General features: G+C 46.4%; 1 protein-coding gene across 1 annotated transcript in view; it reads left to right on the top strand.

Moving 5' to 3' along the window:
- Nucleotides 1–955: 955 nt before the first annotated feature.
- SLC6A11 (solute carrier family 6 member 11) overlaps nt 956–15,261 on the top strand; it is a 121,864-nt gene continuing 107,558 nt past the window's right edge. The window contains exons 1-4 of the mRNA XM_060109397.1: nt 956–1,504; nt 4,416–4,550; nt 4,665–4,805; nt 8,303–8,393. Of these exons, the coding sequence (XP_059965380.1) occupies nt 1,246–1,504; nt 4,416–4,550; nt 4,665–4,805; nt 8,303–8,393 (626 nt within the window). The 5' untranslated portion in view covers nt 956–1,245. The remainder of the gene's footprint in view (nt 1,505–4,415; nt 4,551–4,664; nt 4,806–8,302; nt 8,394–15,261) is intronic.

Here is a 15,261-nt window from a genome sequence, read left to right on the forward strand (position 1 = left end):
GCTGGGCTTCTTCAGGGCTGTGAAATGAGAGGTGGGTCTGATGATCTCTGTGGCCCCTTGCAGACCTAATCTTCTTTTGCTTTTGTTTTTCCTTCCTCTGGCCTTTCCTTCTCCTCTCCACAAATACTTAGTAAGCATCTACTATGTGCTAGGTTTTGTGCTAGCTTCTGTACCTGTTATAATGAACAGGACAATGTACATCATCCTTTCAATTGAGTGGAAAGACAGATATTAAACAAGAATTTGCACAAATATATTTGTGAGTGACTACACATTGTATGATAATACTAATAATCGCTAATGTTCATAGACCACTTCGAATACACTAAATATAAGCATTTTCTTATTAACTCTCTCTCACACACACACACACACACAAACTTATAAGAAAAGCACTGTTGGTATTCCTTTTTGCAAATCAGTAAACTGAGGCACAGAGAGGTCAGATGACTTCTTCCCAAGACTAAGAAGACTAAGATAGGTGGAGCATGAGATTCAAATTAGATTTGCCAGTCTGGACCGGAGCGCTTAACTGCCACACTGTCCTGAGTCACTGTGTTTAGAGCAGTGGGCGCCAGGATGGACAAGATCTGGAGGTGACCCTTCCCTAGGGGAGCTCACAGTCTGAGCACTGGGAAGAAACCCGGAGTTCATTTACTCCGTTCTTCCTCCAGGTGTGGTCCCTGCCAACAGCATTTGCATCACCTGGGCACATGTTCCAAACGCCAAGGCTCCAGCCCAGCCCCACTCACTGGATCAGGATGTGCAGTTTAACAAGATCCGCAGGTGTTTGGTGTGTACGTTAAAGTCGGAGAAGCCTGTTCTACAGCCACTTCTCTTATTAGAGATGAGAAACTGAGGCCCAGGAGGGTGGAGGTTAGAGTGGCGTAACTTCGGGGCTTGGCGCCTGGAGCCCAGCCTAGGCCTGAATGGACCCTTCCACTCTTAAGAGGCCATGTGGGTAGGACATGAGAAGGAAGGGGTAGCGCGCGCAAGGTGCTCGGCGCGCGCAAGGCGCTCGGCGCGCGCAAGGTGCTCACTGGCCCGGCCTAGCCGGGCTGAGGCGACGCGGGCGCCGGGCGGGCCGGGCCGCCGCGCAGCGTCCCCGTCCGTGCGCTGGCCCGGCCCGGCCCCTCAGCTCCACCCCCTGCCTCCCCCTCCCGCCTGCTCGCGCCTCCTGAAAAGCCAGCCCGCCCGGGGCGGCGGCGCAGAGCCGGCCCGGCGCACGAGGCAGCCAGCGCGGCCATGACGGCGGAGAAGGCGCTGCCTCTGGGCAACGGGAAGGCTGCCGAGGAGGCGCGGGAGTCCGAGGTGCTGGGTGGCGGCGGCGGCGGCAGCAGGGGCGCGGCGTCCGCCCGCGACCCGCGCGACAAGCGCGACAAGGCAGTCCACGAGCGCGGCCACTGGAATAACAAGGTGGAGTTCGTGCTGAGCGTGGCAGGGGAAATCATCGGGCTGGGCAACGTGTGGCGCTTCCCTTACCTGTGCTACAAGAACGGCGGAGGTGAGGCGGCGCGCGGCCCTGAGGAGAATGCGTTGGGGGAAGCCAGCCCTGTGGGGGCGGGGAGCTAGGGGTGAGCGCGAGACCCCTCCCGCGCCTGCGTGTAGGGGAACCCTCGCGGAGAACGCCGGCCCGGGCCACCTGGCGAGCGAGCTTACCCCGGGGCAAGGCGCGCCGTCCCAGTGCGCATGCGCGCTTGGCACCTGCGTGTACCACCTGCTAGCACGCGGGGACTTGTCCGCCAGGTGTGTTCTGTCCCAGCGTGAGGTGCAGACCGAGAGGAGGAGCCCTTCATGTTTGGGGCAGGAGACAGCCCGTTTGAGCCTCAGCTTTCCTGACTGGAAACCTGCATGAAGGAAAGGGGCTCATTAATCTGAGTAGGCTCGGGTTTTGAGCGCTTGTTGAAAAGCCAGCCTCCGTACTAAACTTTGCTTACATCATCTCATTTCATCCTACAGTCATCTTTGTAGGTAGTGGTATACCCATTTTGCAGATGAGGAAGCTAAGGGCCAGAGAAGTCACTCACTTAGGGGTAAAGATGGGATTCTGACACCAAAGGCCTGGTTTTAAAGTGGGATTGGATGACAACAGGGAGAACTTTTAGGTGAGGCATTGCTGTTTGATTCCATGCCTTTCATTTACCCGTAGGGCCTTTTCTAGGGCCTATTTTCAGGACTGTCTGGTGGGGAAATGGGCACCATTCAGTTTCTTTTACTGGTCTCAGAGTCACTCATGACAAAAAGCAACAATAATAATTGGATGTTTAGAAGATGCTTAAAGCTTGCAGGGGTCAGGGAAAGGAAGGTGATGAGAGAGTTGTTTCTAGAGACAACGTGTCCGAGTCAGTTTGGTGGAGATGCAGCAGTGAGTCCTCAAAACTCCCAGCCCAAGGAAGGGGCTCCAGACTTTAGGAGCCCCCGACCTGTCATATCAGCAGGACAGCTGGCAGTTCCATGGCAAAGGACTTTGTGAAACCTTGAGTGGCACAGTTTCTGCAAGGAGAAGTCTGTGTCTATGTTTTCCTCTCTCTATTTGCTGTGCCCCTCCAGCAGATCCCCAGACCCCAATGAAGGTGGCTCAGAGGTTGGCAGGGACCACACTGTTAGGCTTCGTGGAGCGGGACTTCCTGTGCGGGCAGCTGCATGGAGAGTGAAAAGGGTACTGCTTGGCCAGGGCCCTTTCTTTGGAGACATTCATCCTGAAGGCACAGCCTGCTCCAAGCCTGCCCTGCAGTGGTAATGAAGTGGCCGCCAGTGTTGGTGGCTTGGCAAGGGGGAGAGAGGGAGCAGACTCAGAGACCCCGAACGTGCCCTGTGCCCTCATCTGGGAATCCGCCTCTCTTTGCACATTCAGCCTGTGTAAGCTGCCATGTCCGCTTAGATGTCTGTGGAAACCCTTTGGGATAGTCCCAGGCAAGAGCTGTTTTAACATCTTTTTTCTTTTTTTTTTTAAATATGGGAAATTCTTATGCCAAAACAACAACAAAAAATGCATTCCTAAAATCAGAAAATAGTGTAAGTTGCATTAATTACAAACTCTGCCTCAGATGAAAAAAAGGTTGTAGTGAGTCAAGTTTAAAAATGAGTCATTTTCTTTTTACTCTAATGAGACAAGAGTCTCCGTTGGGTGCACAGATATCCTGGTTTAATTGAGCTAGTTATCTTAAGGATTACTAGCTTTGTGAACAGAGAGGCCACAAGGCTTTCAGAAAGTGTCATCTGTTAGGTTCTAGAGGATTCACAGGTAAATTACAGCATATTCGGGAAACTTCTGTGGCTTGTTTTAATCACTTAGATTTATATTCAGCAAACAGACCCTCTTCTTTTACACACTTTTTTCCTTCTAATATAGTTGGGGTATCTGCTTATCAACTGTTTACCTTAAAAAAAATCTACACAGCTCTACTCATAAATTGCAACAATAGTTTAATATTTCTTTCCCAATGTGAAACTTTGTAAAAATAGAAAACTAAGACCTTTTCAAAACCTGGTAAATATTGTCCTCTTATCAGGATTGATCAAAATCGTTGCTATTAATCCTGTGGTTAAAGGGACTTCATTTAGCAAAAAGCAATTTCAGTGAAAGCCTTCATTTGTGAGATCAGATGGTGGGGAATAGCGTGTGTTTTCATGCTGTGTTATTAGACAAGAGCGAGAGAATGAGGGATTTGGAAAAATCCCTTTCTTCTTGTAATGGCTCATGTTCACCTCAGTTATTTAATTTGTTTCACAGAAAGGCCCAGGCAGTGGGTATTGTGTTTCAAGATGGGAGCACTAAAGCTTAACGGTGGTCTTTTCTCAGATTGACTCAAAGCCAGCCTCTCTGGACAGATTTTTGCTACGAACTGCTCATAACTCAGCTTCATACCTGGGGCTCATGTACAAGGGCCTGTTACTGCTCATTGTATATCTCCTTGAGAATGCCTTTCTTTATGAAGACTTTTTGCAGGTCACTTCCCAAGTAAGAAGAAGAGGTCCCCCTCCCCTGGCCTGTTGAGTTTACTTTAGAATATAAAAGAAGGATGTAGCGTTCAGGGAGGGAATGAATTTGACCTGCGCTGGAGGGTAGAATGCATAAATAAAAGAATCAAGCATATAACGCAATTTCTTTTACATTATCATCTTAGCTGCACAACAGTTCTGTGAGATAACTGGTGCAGATATTAAGTATTAAAGCCCTCTTTTACAGTTGAGGAAGTTCAGGCTGGGAGATGTGACATAAACTTACTCAAGGGAGTAGGCAGCAGACAGCAGAAACCCAGGCTCACATTTTCTGACTCTGGTCCTCATAGCAGGAACTTGAACTCAAGCTCAGAGCACATGATGTATTGCCTCTAGTAGGTGCTTATTAAAGGGCTGAACGTGAAGTGGTGGAGGCAATTTTAACCTCATTCGCTTACTTTGCATCCTTGCAGGGGCATTCCTGATTCCCTATGTGGTGTTTTTTATATGCTGTGGGATTCCTGTTTTTTTCCTGGAAACAGCTCTGGGACAATTTACGAGTGAAGGTGGCATTACGTGTTGGAGGAAAGTGTGCCCTTTATTTGAAGGTAAGTGCTGAGTTAATAAGAAAGTAAAAGGGTTCCTGGGTGATGTCAGGTTGTGAAGGGCGCTTTTAACAAGGTGGAGAGAGACAAATCACTGCCTTTCCTTTGTTCTTTCAGGCATTGGCTATGCAACGCAGGTGATTGAGGCCCATCTAAACGTGTACTACATCATCATCCTGGCGTGGGCCATTTTCTACCTGAGCAACTGCTTCACCACCGAGCTCCCCTGGGCCACCTGTGGGCACGAATGGAACACAGGTATGGCCTCCAGAGAGGGTCTCTCTGATGGTCCTGCTGGGGGACCTGGGATTGGTGGTATGTCATGTCTCTTGCCATGAGTCCAGATTCCACTGAAAGTGTACCTGTTCTGTACACTCTTCAGCTCTGAACCTGAGCTGAGCACTGGCCCAGGGATTGGCACAGGGAGAAGAATTGTGATGCTCTTTCCTTGCTTTGCCAAATACAGAGACTGAACCCTTCCTGCACAGAGTAGGGATGCAAGGAAGAAGTACTAAACTGAGATTCGGGGGTTTGGGCTGCAGTTGTAGCCCTGCCTCTGAGTGTCAGATTTTCCTCTGTAAAATGAAGGGGTTAGACTATATCAAGGGTTGCAGACAGGGGGCCTGTCAGCCAGTTAGGCTTTAGATCAGTGACCAGCGAATTTCAAAAATGTATTTATTTGGTTGTCAAAATTGAAAAATAAGAAGGCTTGACATGAAAATCCAGATTTTCAGCTTCTCTTGAAAAATTTAAAAGATCTGGCGAAACCAGAGCCACATTCCCACATTCTTACTTGGCAGCAATGGCTGCAGCTGAGAACTGTCTGTTGCCTTTGCTTGAAGCTTCTGTCCTCAAGCTGGCCACAGTCCCCACCCAGCTCACATTGCTCATTTATTCTACCTGTGCTACCCAGGTAGATAGTTGAATTCACCACCCTCCTCCTGCCTTGAATGGGTAACTTTTTACATTACTTTGGATTCTAATATACTGTTTACTTATCAACTTGTCATCCTGTCAGGATTGAATCTTACAATCTAGGGAAGGCAAATACTTCTCAACCCCTGTCTTTGGAGGCTGTGCTCAGTGCAGACATCACTTGTCGATTGTAGAATGCTTTCCTTTTGAGTCTAGTCTTGGCCTCAGAACTCTGCTCAGTAGTCTAGGCAGCCACCACCTTTTGACTGGAATCAACACACATGCTTTAACCTATTCGCCGTCTGTGTTGTAACCTGTGGTTAGGTTGTCCCTGGAAGTGGCCAGTCATCCTGAAAGCTGAGACACAATAAGACTGGGTAGGATGTTGGTCACCAGCAGAAGCAACAGTGGGCATTAGACCAAGAAAACGCTGTGAACTAGCTTCTATCCCTGCATGACTCTGCCTTGCTTCCCCCCACCCACCACATTTTGTGGGGCCTTGTTTATCAAACTAAAATTCAAGGACATATTCTTGGAGGGCTGTGAGTCCTCCATGATCATTTAATTGTGCATCTTTATTTTGAGGATACTCTAAAAATATGTGCATGTTCTGGATCATCTGCACAGCCACCTTATAAATGAGGACGGTTGGGGGATCTCAGTGCCTGACTATGTCCATGTTTACAATTTAAGGTGCATTCTTGGTGAACAGGATGATGGTGGCCAAGGGAAAAAGAGCAGAGAGATTTAATTCATAAATGGTCATTGATGCTAAGTCCAGCCAAGAATGCAACAAACTGTAGGAACGAAGGTTTTGCAAATTTGTGACTGGAGAAAAATGGTGGTAGAATTGAATCTCAAATAGTGCATGGAAAAATATGCAATCTTGGGCTTCCGTGGTGGCGCAGTGGTTGAGAGTCCGCCTGCCGATGCAGGGGACACGGGTTTGTGCCCCGGTCCGGGAGGATCCCACGTGCCGCGGAGCATCTGGGCCCGTGAGCCATGGCCGCGGAGCCTGCGCATCTGGAGCCTGTGCTCCACAATGGGAGAGGCCACAACAGTGAGAGGCCCGCGTACCACAAAAAAAAAAAAAACGCAAGCTTAATTCCATAGACCCTGCCTCCTACCTGTCAGTACTGTTTTTCTGTTGGGAAATCGATTTAATTTTACATACACATCCATTTTATGCTATCAATTTGAATTGTGTTGGTTCCATAGTATAGTTGGTATTTAACTTGTAAATTCTGGTTTTATAGGTGTTTGAATACTATAATCACAAAGACTTTATAATTCATTACTTATTTGTAAAAGATTAAATGTCATTTTAATAAAAAATACCATGTCAACCTTGGGTGTCTGAGACATTTTTTTACTCTAGAAAAAAATTTTGAGAAACACTGTTTTAGAGAATCTGATCAAAGCTAAGGGCTCCTCTCCAGAAAAAGGCACAAGTGTACATTCAGGCATTTTGCCTATAATATTAGGTTCCCAGACTTCTCTTAGGACTGTCTGTGGACCCCACAGACCATCTCCTTTCCTAATATGGTTAGCAGTTGCCCAGAGAAGTGGGAAGGGGGCAGACACTTGGGGAACTTTTCCCCAGTGGGCTGCAAAGCTTTCTTCCACTGATTGCATTCCCTTTTCTCTGAAGGCGTGTGAACACTTGTGTGAAACATCACATATAGGAAGGCTTCCTGTTCTGGAGATTATAGATGGAGTTGGAGGGCTCGTGCACACTTGAGGAGAGCGAAGGGCCAGAGTGAGGCTGAATACGGGCTCCGTGCTGGCCACTGTGCTGGGTGCATGGGCTTGGAAGCGCATGGGTGCAGGAGGCCCTGTCGTCTGGGAGCTCACCGTCTGGTGACTGAGGTAGCTCTGTGAACAGGGAGGTGCAGGAAGGAAACCCAGATCCCATGGTGGCAGACAGAACCAGGCGATAACCATGGCAAAGGAGGTGGAGCCTTGGCTGGAGTTGATCCCGTTTTCTTCCCCTAACTGGCTGGTGACTTGTGAGGGGGGAATGGGTGTGGGTGGGGTCCCTTGACTACTTCTGAACCCTGATTCCTCCTCTTCAAAATAAAGGGCGTGGAGAAGGAGGTTCCTTGGAGGACCTTTAAATTCTAACTTGCTTAGAATTCAGGAGATGGAGATCACGGAAGGCTTCTTGGAGGAGAGGTTAATGGGCTGACCTGGGCCTTAAAGGATGAACACTCAGATGTTTTTAACTTGAGATTCAAATCTCTCTTGGTCATCAAGTTTCATGAAGTGAGAAGAGAGATTCAATAAATCCTTTCCTGGATTGAGGGAATGATGCAGGAATTAGGGATCCTTTACACATTTGGATGTTATTTCATCCAGTCATCAGGTCTTTATGAGGACGCTGTGACATTAGCCTCTTCTTCCATGAAGAAAAACTGAGTCTCACCTGCATTACTGGCCCAGGGACACCATGGCTGACGCCCCCCTTTAGCCCCCTTGTTCCTGCCGGGGCCACTGAGCAGAACAGGTAAATGCTATGGACAGGCCTTAGGCAGGGAAGTGGAAAAGGTGAAAGATTCAAGAATCAGGCCAGAGGAAAGAATTGGAAAGGCCATGTTCGTGGGAATAGGAGAGAGGAGGTACCCTGCCCCCCAAACTTCTCCTCCTGTTTGAATCAAGCCAAGCCTCCCTCTTAAACTGTTTGTAAGTGATTGATCTTTCCCACAGTGCTCTCTGAGCCATGTTTACCTGGAGCGGCTGGGTGAAACCTCTTGGTTGCACCATTGGCCCTGAAGGTTTTCCAAGATCCAGCCCTCACGGAGGGTAATTTTCCTGTGTTTCTTGTCTTGTTTCCACTGTAGAGAACTGCGTGGAGTTCCAGAAACTGAACGCAACCAACCACAGCCACGTGTCCCTACAGAATGCCACCTCTCCCGTCATGGAGTTTTGGGAGTAAGTGGAAACACCTTGTCTCCTTTGGCCCGGTGGGGGGCTCTGTCCTGGTGCTGCTCAGTTAACGTTGCCCCCACCCTTGGAAAAAGCCTGACCCTGCCTCCAGCCTTGTACTTCCTGGCTTCTGTGGGCATCTGGCTGCTTTGGAAGCCAGAATGGAGATCTTGAGAGGTTTCCCAAAGGGGCAGCTGAGAGAAATGCTTTCTTGTTCTTTGATGACATGTCAGCATGCCTATTTAGTTACTGGGACAAGAAGTGCTTGGTAAAATGATGGGCAGTTTAAAAATTCATTTTTAACAAAAGAGAGGATTTGGCATGTTTGCAATAAACTAAGTCAAGAATGTATTTAGCCTGGAAAGCAGAAGTCTCCGGAGGGACAGGTTAGCTTTCTCTCAGTAGCAGCAATGTCATGCGGAAAGGAAGTACATCAACATTAACGGGTAGAGGTTGTAAAGAGACAGGTTTTCAACGTACTTAGGAAGAGCTTTAGTCTCACAGAGTTGTCTGCAAGTACTTCTGAAGGTTGTAAGCCCTTGTTCCTGGAAGAGTTTGACCAATGTAGGGCTGCTGATGGTTGTTGGGAAGGTGCCTGAATCCACAGACGTTATAGGCAGTAGTTGTGTGGGTGGGCATTTTCCCAGAGACGGGCATTTTTCATCAATATTCCAAAGGGGTCTGTGGCCCTGGAGTTACGAGAGCTGCCATGTACGGTTGTATAAGTTGTTCACTGCACAACCCTAGAGGGCATGATTTACATTGTGAAAGTGCAGAATTGTGCAGTGCCCCAGGAATTGAAGAGAAGTTTCCTCTGTGGGTTGAAGGGTGGCTAAAGGCTTTCTAATCTGGAAAGGTCTGGCTTCATTCAAGACCCTCCCCTACTTTAATGATAATGTAGAGGGACAGTGGTTTTATGAGTGATTTTTATTCCATTCCCAGATACCATTCTTCTCCTTCCCTCTCTAGAGGTCATTATGCTGAATTTAGATTTATCATTCTATAAAATGAATGTAAAGAACATGAGTTTATAATTATAAATATAACTTATTTATATAAATATTAATATAAATAAAATACTTCCCTCTATACATACACACATGTGCATATATACACATATATTCATATTATGTATATCTCCCAAATAATAGCTAAGTCTTTCTTGAATGTTTTAAAATTTTATATTAATGGTATCCATTACTCACTTTTTTCTTATAGCTTTGTTTCTTTGCTCAATATTGGTTTTGAGATGGTCTCCATATTGATACATGTAGCTTCGGTTCATTCATTCTGTTCCTGCTGTATAGTATTTCCATATCTAAAGAGTCTACATTGTGTTTACCTGGCTCCTCTTGATGGGCATTTAGACTGTCTCGCATTTCCCTCTATGATTAAGCACGCTGAGTGAATGTCTTGTTTGTGCTTCTCTGCACAAATGAAGTTTTCTAGGCCATATACCTAAGAGTGGAATTACTGGGAGGTAGGGTTCATGCATTGTCAGTTTTATCAGATTATGTCAAATTGCCTTTTAAAGGAATTGTTCTAATTTACTCTCCAAACAAGAGTAGAACGAGAATTTCTACTGCTCCCCATTCTAGACCTAGGCACTTGTTCTGGTCAGAGTTTTTAAGTTCTGCCAGTGTAATGGGTATGAAATTGTATCCCACTGTTTTAAATTTGCATTTCTCTAATTACTTTATGAAGTTGAGCATCTTCTCATGTTTTTTTTTGCTCCATTTGGGTTTCCTCATCCATTAACTTCCTGCTCATATCCTTTTCTCTTTTCTCATAGGTAGGAGTTCTTGATACTTTGTAGGTTTTAGTACCCATGCTGCAAATAGCTTTTCTTAGTGTGTGGCTTTTCTTTCTTGTTTATGTATGGCATAAATTGTATTGAATTCAAATTTGCCAATAGTTTTCTTTTTGGTGTGCACACTTGGTGTCTTATTTAAGATATAGTTCCCTACCCTAAAGTTGTAAAAAAAATTTTTTTCTGGGTTTTCTTTTTTTGGGGGGGGCAGGTTTCTTTTAAGAGTTTTAAAGTTTTGTTTTTTCACATTCAGGAATATAATCTACCTGGAATTTTCTTTTTGTATATGGTACAAGGTAGGAATCCAGCTATATATATATATATATGTATGTATGAATTGTTCATCCTATCCCTACTGATTTGTAATGCCATCTTCCATATAAAGTTTTCCTACAAGCACATGTCTGTTTAGGGCTCTCTGTTCTGCTCATCTCTTTTGCTAACTGTGTGTCAATACTATACCTATAGTTTAATTTTAAGCCTTGACCTCATAAGGCAAGTCCCTCACTTTGCTCTTTTCCAAAATTGTTTTAGTCTTCCAAATGAATTTTAGAATCAGCTTGTCAAGTTAAAAAACAATAATAAAGAACAGAACAACTCTGTGAGGATTTTGGTTGGGAGAATATTGAACTTATAGGTTAATTTGAGGAAAACTGATATCTTTGTGATTCAGCCTCTCTGTCCATGCACATGGTATAGCCCTCCATTTATTTAGGTCTTTTTTTTTTTGCGGTGTGCGGGCCTCTCACTGCTGTGGTCTCTCCCATTGTGGAGCACAGGCTCCAGACGTGCAGGCTCAGCGACCATGGCTCACGGGCTTAGCCACTCTGTGGCATGTGGGATCTTCCCGGACTGGGGCACGAACTTGTGTCCCCTGCATTGGCAGGCAGACTCTCAACCACTGCACCACCAAGGAAGCCCCTATTTAGGTCTTTTAAAATGCCTGATGAAGTAGTGCTGCCTGATGTGGTTGTCAGAGAAGCAGCATTGGAATCACCTGGGTAGAAATGCAAACTCTCTAGCTCTCTCCAGACCTACCGAGTCTTAGTCCCAAATAGAACATCCATATGACATTATGCTAGAGCAGAGGCTGCTCTTGGGGGGCGGGAGGAGGTGCTGTGTGACCTTTTCCAGCCTCACTAGGCTATGGTTTTCCAGTGGAATGTTTAGGGCCTGCACATTTGAGTGTCTGCAAAACATGGTCTCTGTGCTCCCTTAGGGAACGCAACCTCAAATCCTACACTGTATAAGTTCTCTGCGTAACTTACGTTGCTTTGTACCATTCATTTCCTTTGTAACATGTATGGAAAACCTTGATTAAATTATTATTTGTGCAATATGTTTGTTTATTGTCTGAATTCCCCAGGAGGCAGTCATGAAGCAGTACCTTTTCTGGTTTTGCTCACTACTGCCGGTCTATGGAAGGCCCCCAGTGAATATTTACAGAATGTACAGGTACATGGGAGGAAGGTGGCAGGCAATATTTTCTAGAAAATACTACATGAGGAGAGTCAAAGTGGGCTCTGGCAAGGACTCATCCTGTCCCTAAGCTCCCCAGAACAGCACTGACGGCTTTGAGGATCCCTTTGTCATATCCATGTCACCCACTCATTTGGACACCAAGTGGTGGGAGGGGACGGCGAGTCTGTGTCCTCACTTGTAACTGGGCCTTTTTGTCTGCTACTTGGTCATTCAAAATGAAAGTCAATGTGAGAATGAACCCATCGTTCTAGTTTTCTACTCTGATTGCATTTGTATCATCTATGCAATGTTGAATTCTGCATCCTAAAAGTACTCAAATGCTGGTGTGACACTCCTTCCTTCGTAAGGTGTTTTTATCAGACAGCTCTAATTCATCTTCTCCTCAGAGCTGAACTTGGAATGTAGAGACTCTATGAGATGTTTGTAGCATCCTATGAAAAGCTATTTGGAGCCACATAAATTTGAGAAGGGCTGAAAGTCATGCCCTTCAGTAAGAATATCCATTACCTTTGATTAACTCAAATTCCCAAACTATTTTCCTGTGCAATCATTTGGACTCTTTCCCCTCATCCCCCACCCATCCCCCACCCCGGAACGCTAGCATTCCACTAAACACAGCCTGGCAAACGCTCTGCTAGGAGAAAGTTCTTCCTTAAATTCAGTCATAGTTTGGCTTCTGGGGCTTTGGATAGCACGTGCCTAATTCCTTTCCCACGTGACAGCCCTTCAAGTATTGGATCAAGTGTCCTTAAAACTGTTTCTTTCCTAGTTCTCTTTGCTGTTTCCTTGTGTGGCTGGTTCCCGTCTATAGTGTGCTCTTATTGTCTTGCTCTCACTGCCTCTAACTCCAGGGACCTTATTCAGGGCCACATTGCTTGGTCAGAATGGACTGCCTCAGTTGTGTGCTTGTTCATTCATTCAACAAATGTCTGAGCTCCTGGTGCACATAAGAAGGACGCTTGGTGTAATTGGGAGTGGTGGGAGTGTAAGACGCGGTTCTAGCCCTCTAGAAGCGGAGGCGAGACAAGCCCGTAGATTCCCATAAAGTCAGTTACAAGGTGCTGTTTCCCTGAGCAGGGCTGCCCATGGCTTTACCCTGACCTTGGGCATCTGGCATCTTGAAAGTTCATTTTCCTTTTCAGGAAAGCTGTTCTTACTGGCTCAGCTCAGGCTCTGGGTCAGTCCTGGGTTCTGGCTCAGGCAGGGGGCCTGTGGGGCAGGGACGGCTTGTCTTCCTCATGTCAGATTTCAAAATCAGGCCACCCTGGTTTCCCTTAGTAACTCATTATGCATCTGGCACCCGTGAGTTTATCTCAATATGTTTGCGGTTCTACATTTTGAGCCTGCGTCCTCTGGAGGGATTGAGTGCTATAAGAGTGTAACCGGCATTGTAGCATCAGATGGGCTTTGGTCTATTTTCACTTCCCTTTCTCGGTCCTCTCATCCCTCTTGTCCAGGGTTTTGCAAGCAACTGCATGCTCGCCATGTATACAGTTGAAATCGCTTTTGCGTGGCATCCATTCAGCACACATTTGTCGAGAGCATATTGTGTGCTGAGCCTGCATTAAGCTCTAAGGGTATTCAGTTCTCTATCTTTATTCAGAAGGATGCAGTCTTGTCTTTCTGGTTTATCTTTCCTGGAGGAGGTTTTAAAAAATTGTTTATTTCTAAGTCATGTGGCCAGTTGAACTGATTTTAATTTGGACACAAAATTTGGGCTCCACGTTGCTGAAGTGAAACTCCAATTCTTGCTGTGGGCCCAGGGCCGCCCCTGCTTCCTTCATCTTCCCCTCTGCCCTCCTCCACACCGGCCTTCTTTCTGTCTTTCGTATGTTCTGGGCTTGTCCTAGGCTCAGTGTCCAGCTTGTGCATAGAAGAGTCCCTTTGCTTAGAAGTTTCCTCACCAAGTCCTTGTGTGTCTGGCTCGTTCTTATCATTGAGTCTTAATTCACATGTCATTTGGGAAGCCCTCCCTGCCCATCCTGTTGCTTCCACTTATCAGCTGAATTGGCACCCCAGTCCCTCTCAACCCCATCTGTCTGTTTTATTGTCTGCATAGGACTTACCTGAAATCCTTGTGTCTTTTTTACTAGTTTATTGTCTCTCTCTCCCTCCATTAGACTATAAGCCCTATGCCAGCAAGGACTGTCCTCTTTTGTTCCCTGTTGTCCTGCCAGCACATTCTAAGTGCTCAAAGAATATTGATTCAAACACATGGATGGAAGATTGAATGAATGAATGTTTTTTAACCTCGTGGAGTTGTGTCCTCTTACTTTGCTTTTGCCCTGTCTGTTGAAGAGTATAAGTTCCCAGGTTCAGAAACGTAATTCATCTCTTAGATCAGCTCCCTTTTATAGAACTCCTATTATTATCCAATCTTGATCATTAAAGATACTTGTATATAAAATCAGCTACGAGGGCATTTGTTTTCATAAATAATGGATGTCTCACACCGAGTAATGGGAAGCAGTGATTTAATGAACCACAAGAGTTCTGACTGAGGTTCCTTTTACATCCTGACGGATGAAGTAAAGGAAGGGAAGTTGCAGTTAGTTGCTAAGCAGCTACTGTGTACCCTGGCCCTGAGCATGGCCCTCCAGGCCTATCGCTTCATTTAATCCACCCACCCAGGGGATACATGGTACAGCATCACTGAACAGATTCCCATCTCACTCAGGGGATTCTGAGGCAGGGAGAGGTTAAGGGACTTATCCAAAGTGCCTCTCTTGGCTAGCAAGAGCTGGAGCTGGGCTGAGAGCCGGCCCTGTCTGATCCCATCTGCATCCCTCCACCCTTCCGTACATGCTCCTCCCGCCCATGTCTGAAATGCCATCAGCTCCCTGTTTTATCACGGGGCAGAATCCAACTGGTGTGTCCCTTCTCTCTGCAGCCCTGTGGCCCTAGGTTCTTGAAGAGAGGGTTTTGCTGTAGGTGGAGATGTATAATTGGTGGAGGGAGGGAGGAACGAATGAGGAATGACTTGTGTCCAGCGCCCGGCACAAACAAAACACAAAAAACCTGTTGGCTTTTGTCTTGTTGGATTTCAAGAGGTACCTTTAGGAAATGACTTGAACCTTGCTTTTAACAGAATACCGTGGTTTCCAGCTGAGCCAGGCATTGAGTGTGAGGCAAGCAGACTCTGATCTGCTGTGATGACACATGGAAATTGATGCTGGCCTCCTGGAGTAGGTTGTGGCTGTGCAGCTGGTGGCACAAGAGGTTAATGAATGACTTGAATTCAGGCTCAGGCAGAGAGTAACTCAGAAGGGGTTGTTCCGAAATTTTAGCGTGTTATCTCGATTCCTTATTATTTCTAATAAAACCAGGATAAAGTGTCTGAAACTCTCCAGATTTACACACACACACACACACACACACACACACACACACACACACACACACACACACACACACACACACACACACACACACACACACACACACTCTGCTCCATGCTTTCCCTGGAAGACCTCTAAGATGAGGAAAAAGCACCAGAGCTGGGACCTGACTCTCCCACTCACTCATGGGGGCCCTGGGCAGGTGATTCTGAACTTCAGTTTCCTCCCCGGCAAATGGGTGCAC

Source organism: Mesoplodon densirostris, chromosome 10 (genome assembly GCF_025265405.1).
Source record: "Mesoplodon densirostris isolate mMesDen1 chromosome 10, mMesDen1 primary haplotype, whole genome shotgun sequence".
In the NCBI taxonomy this organism is placed as follows: domain Eukaryota; kingdom Metazoa; phylum Chordata; class Mammalia; order Artiodactyla; family Ziphiidae; genus Mesoplodon; species Mesoplodon densirostris.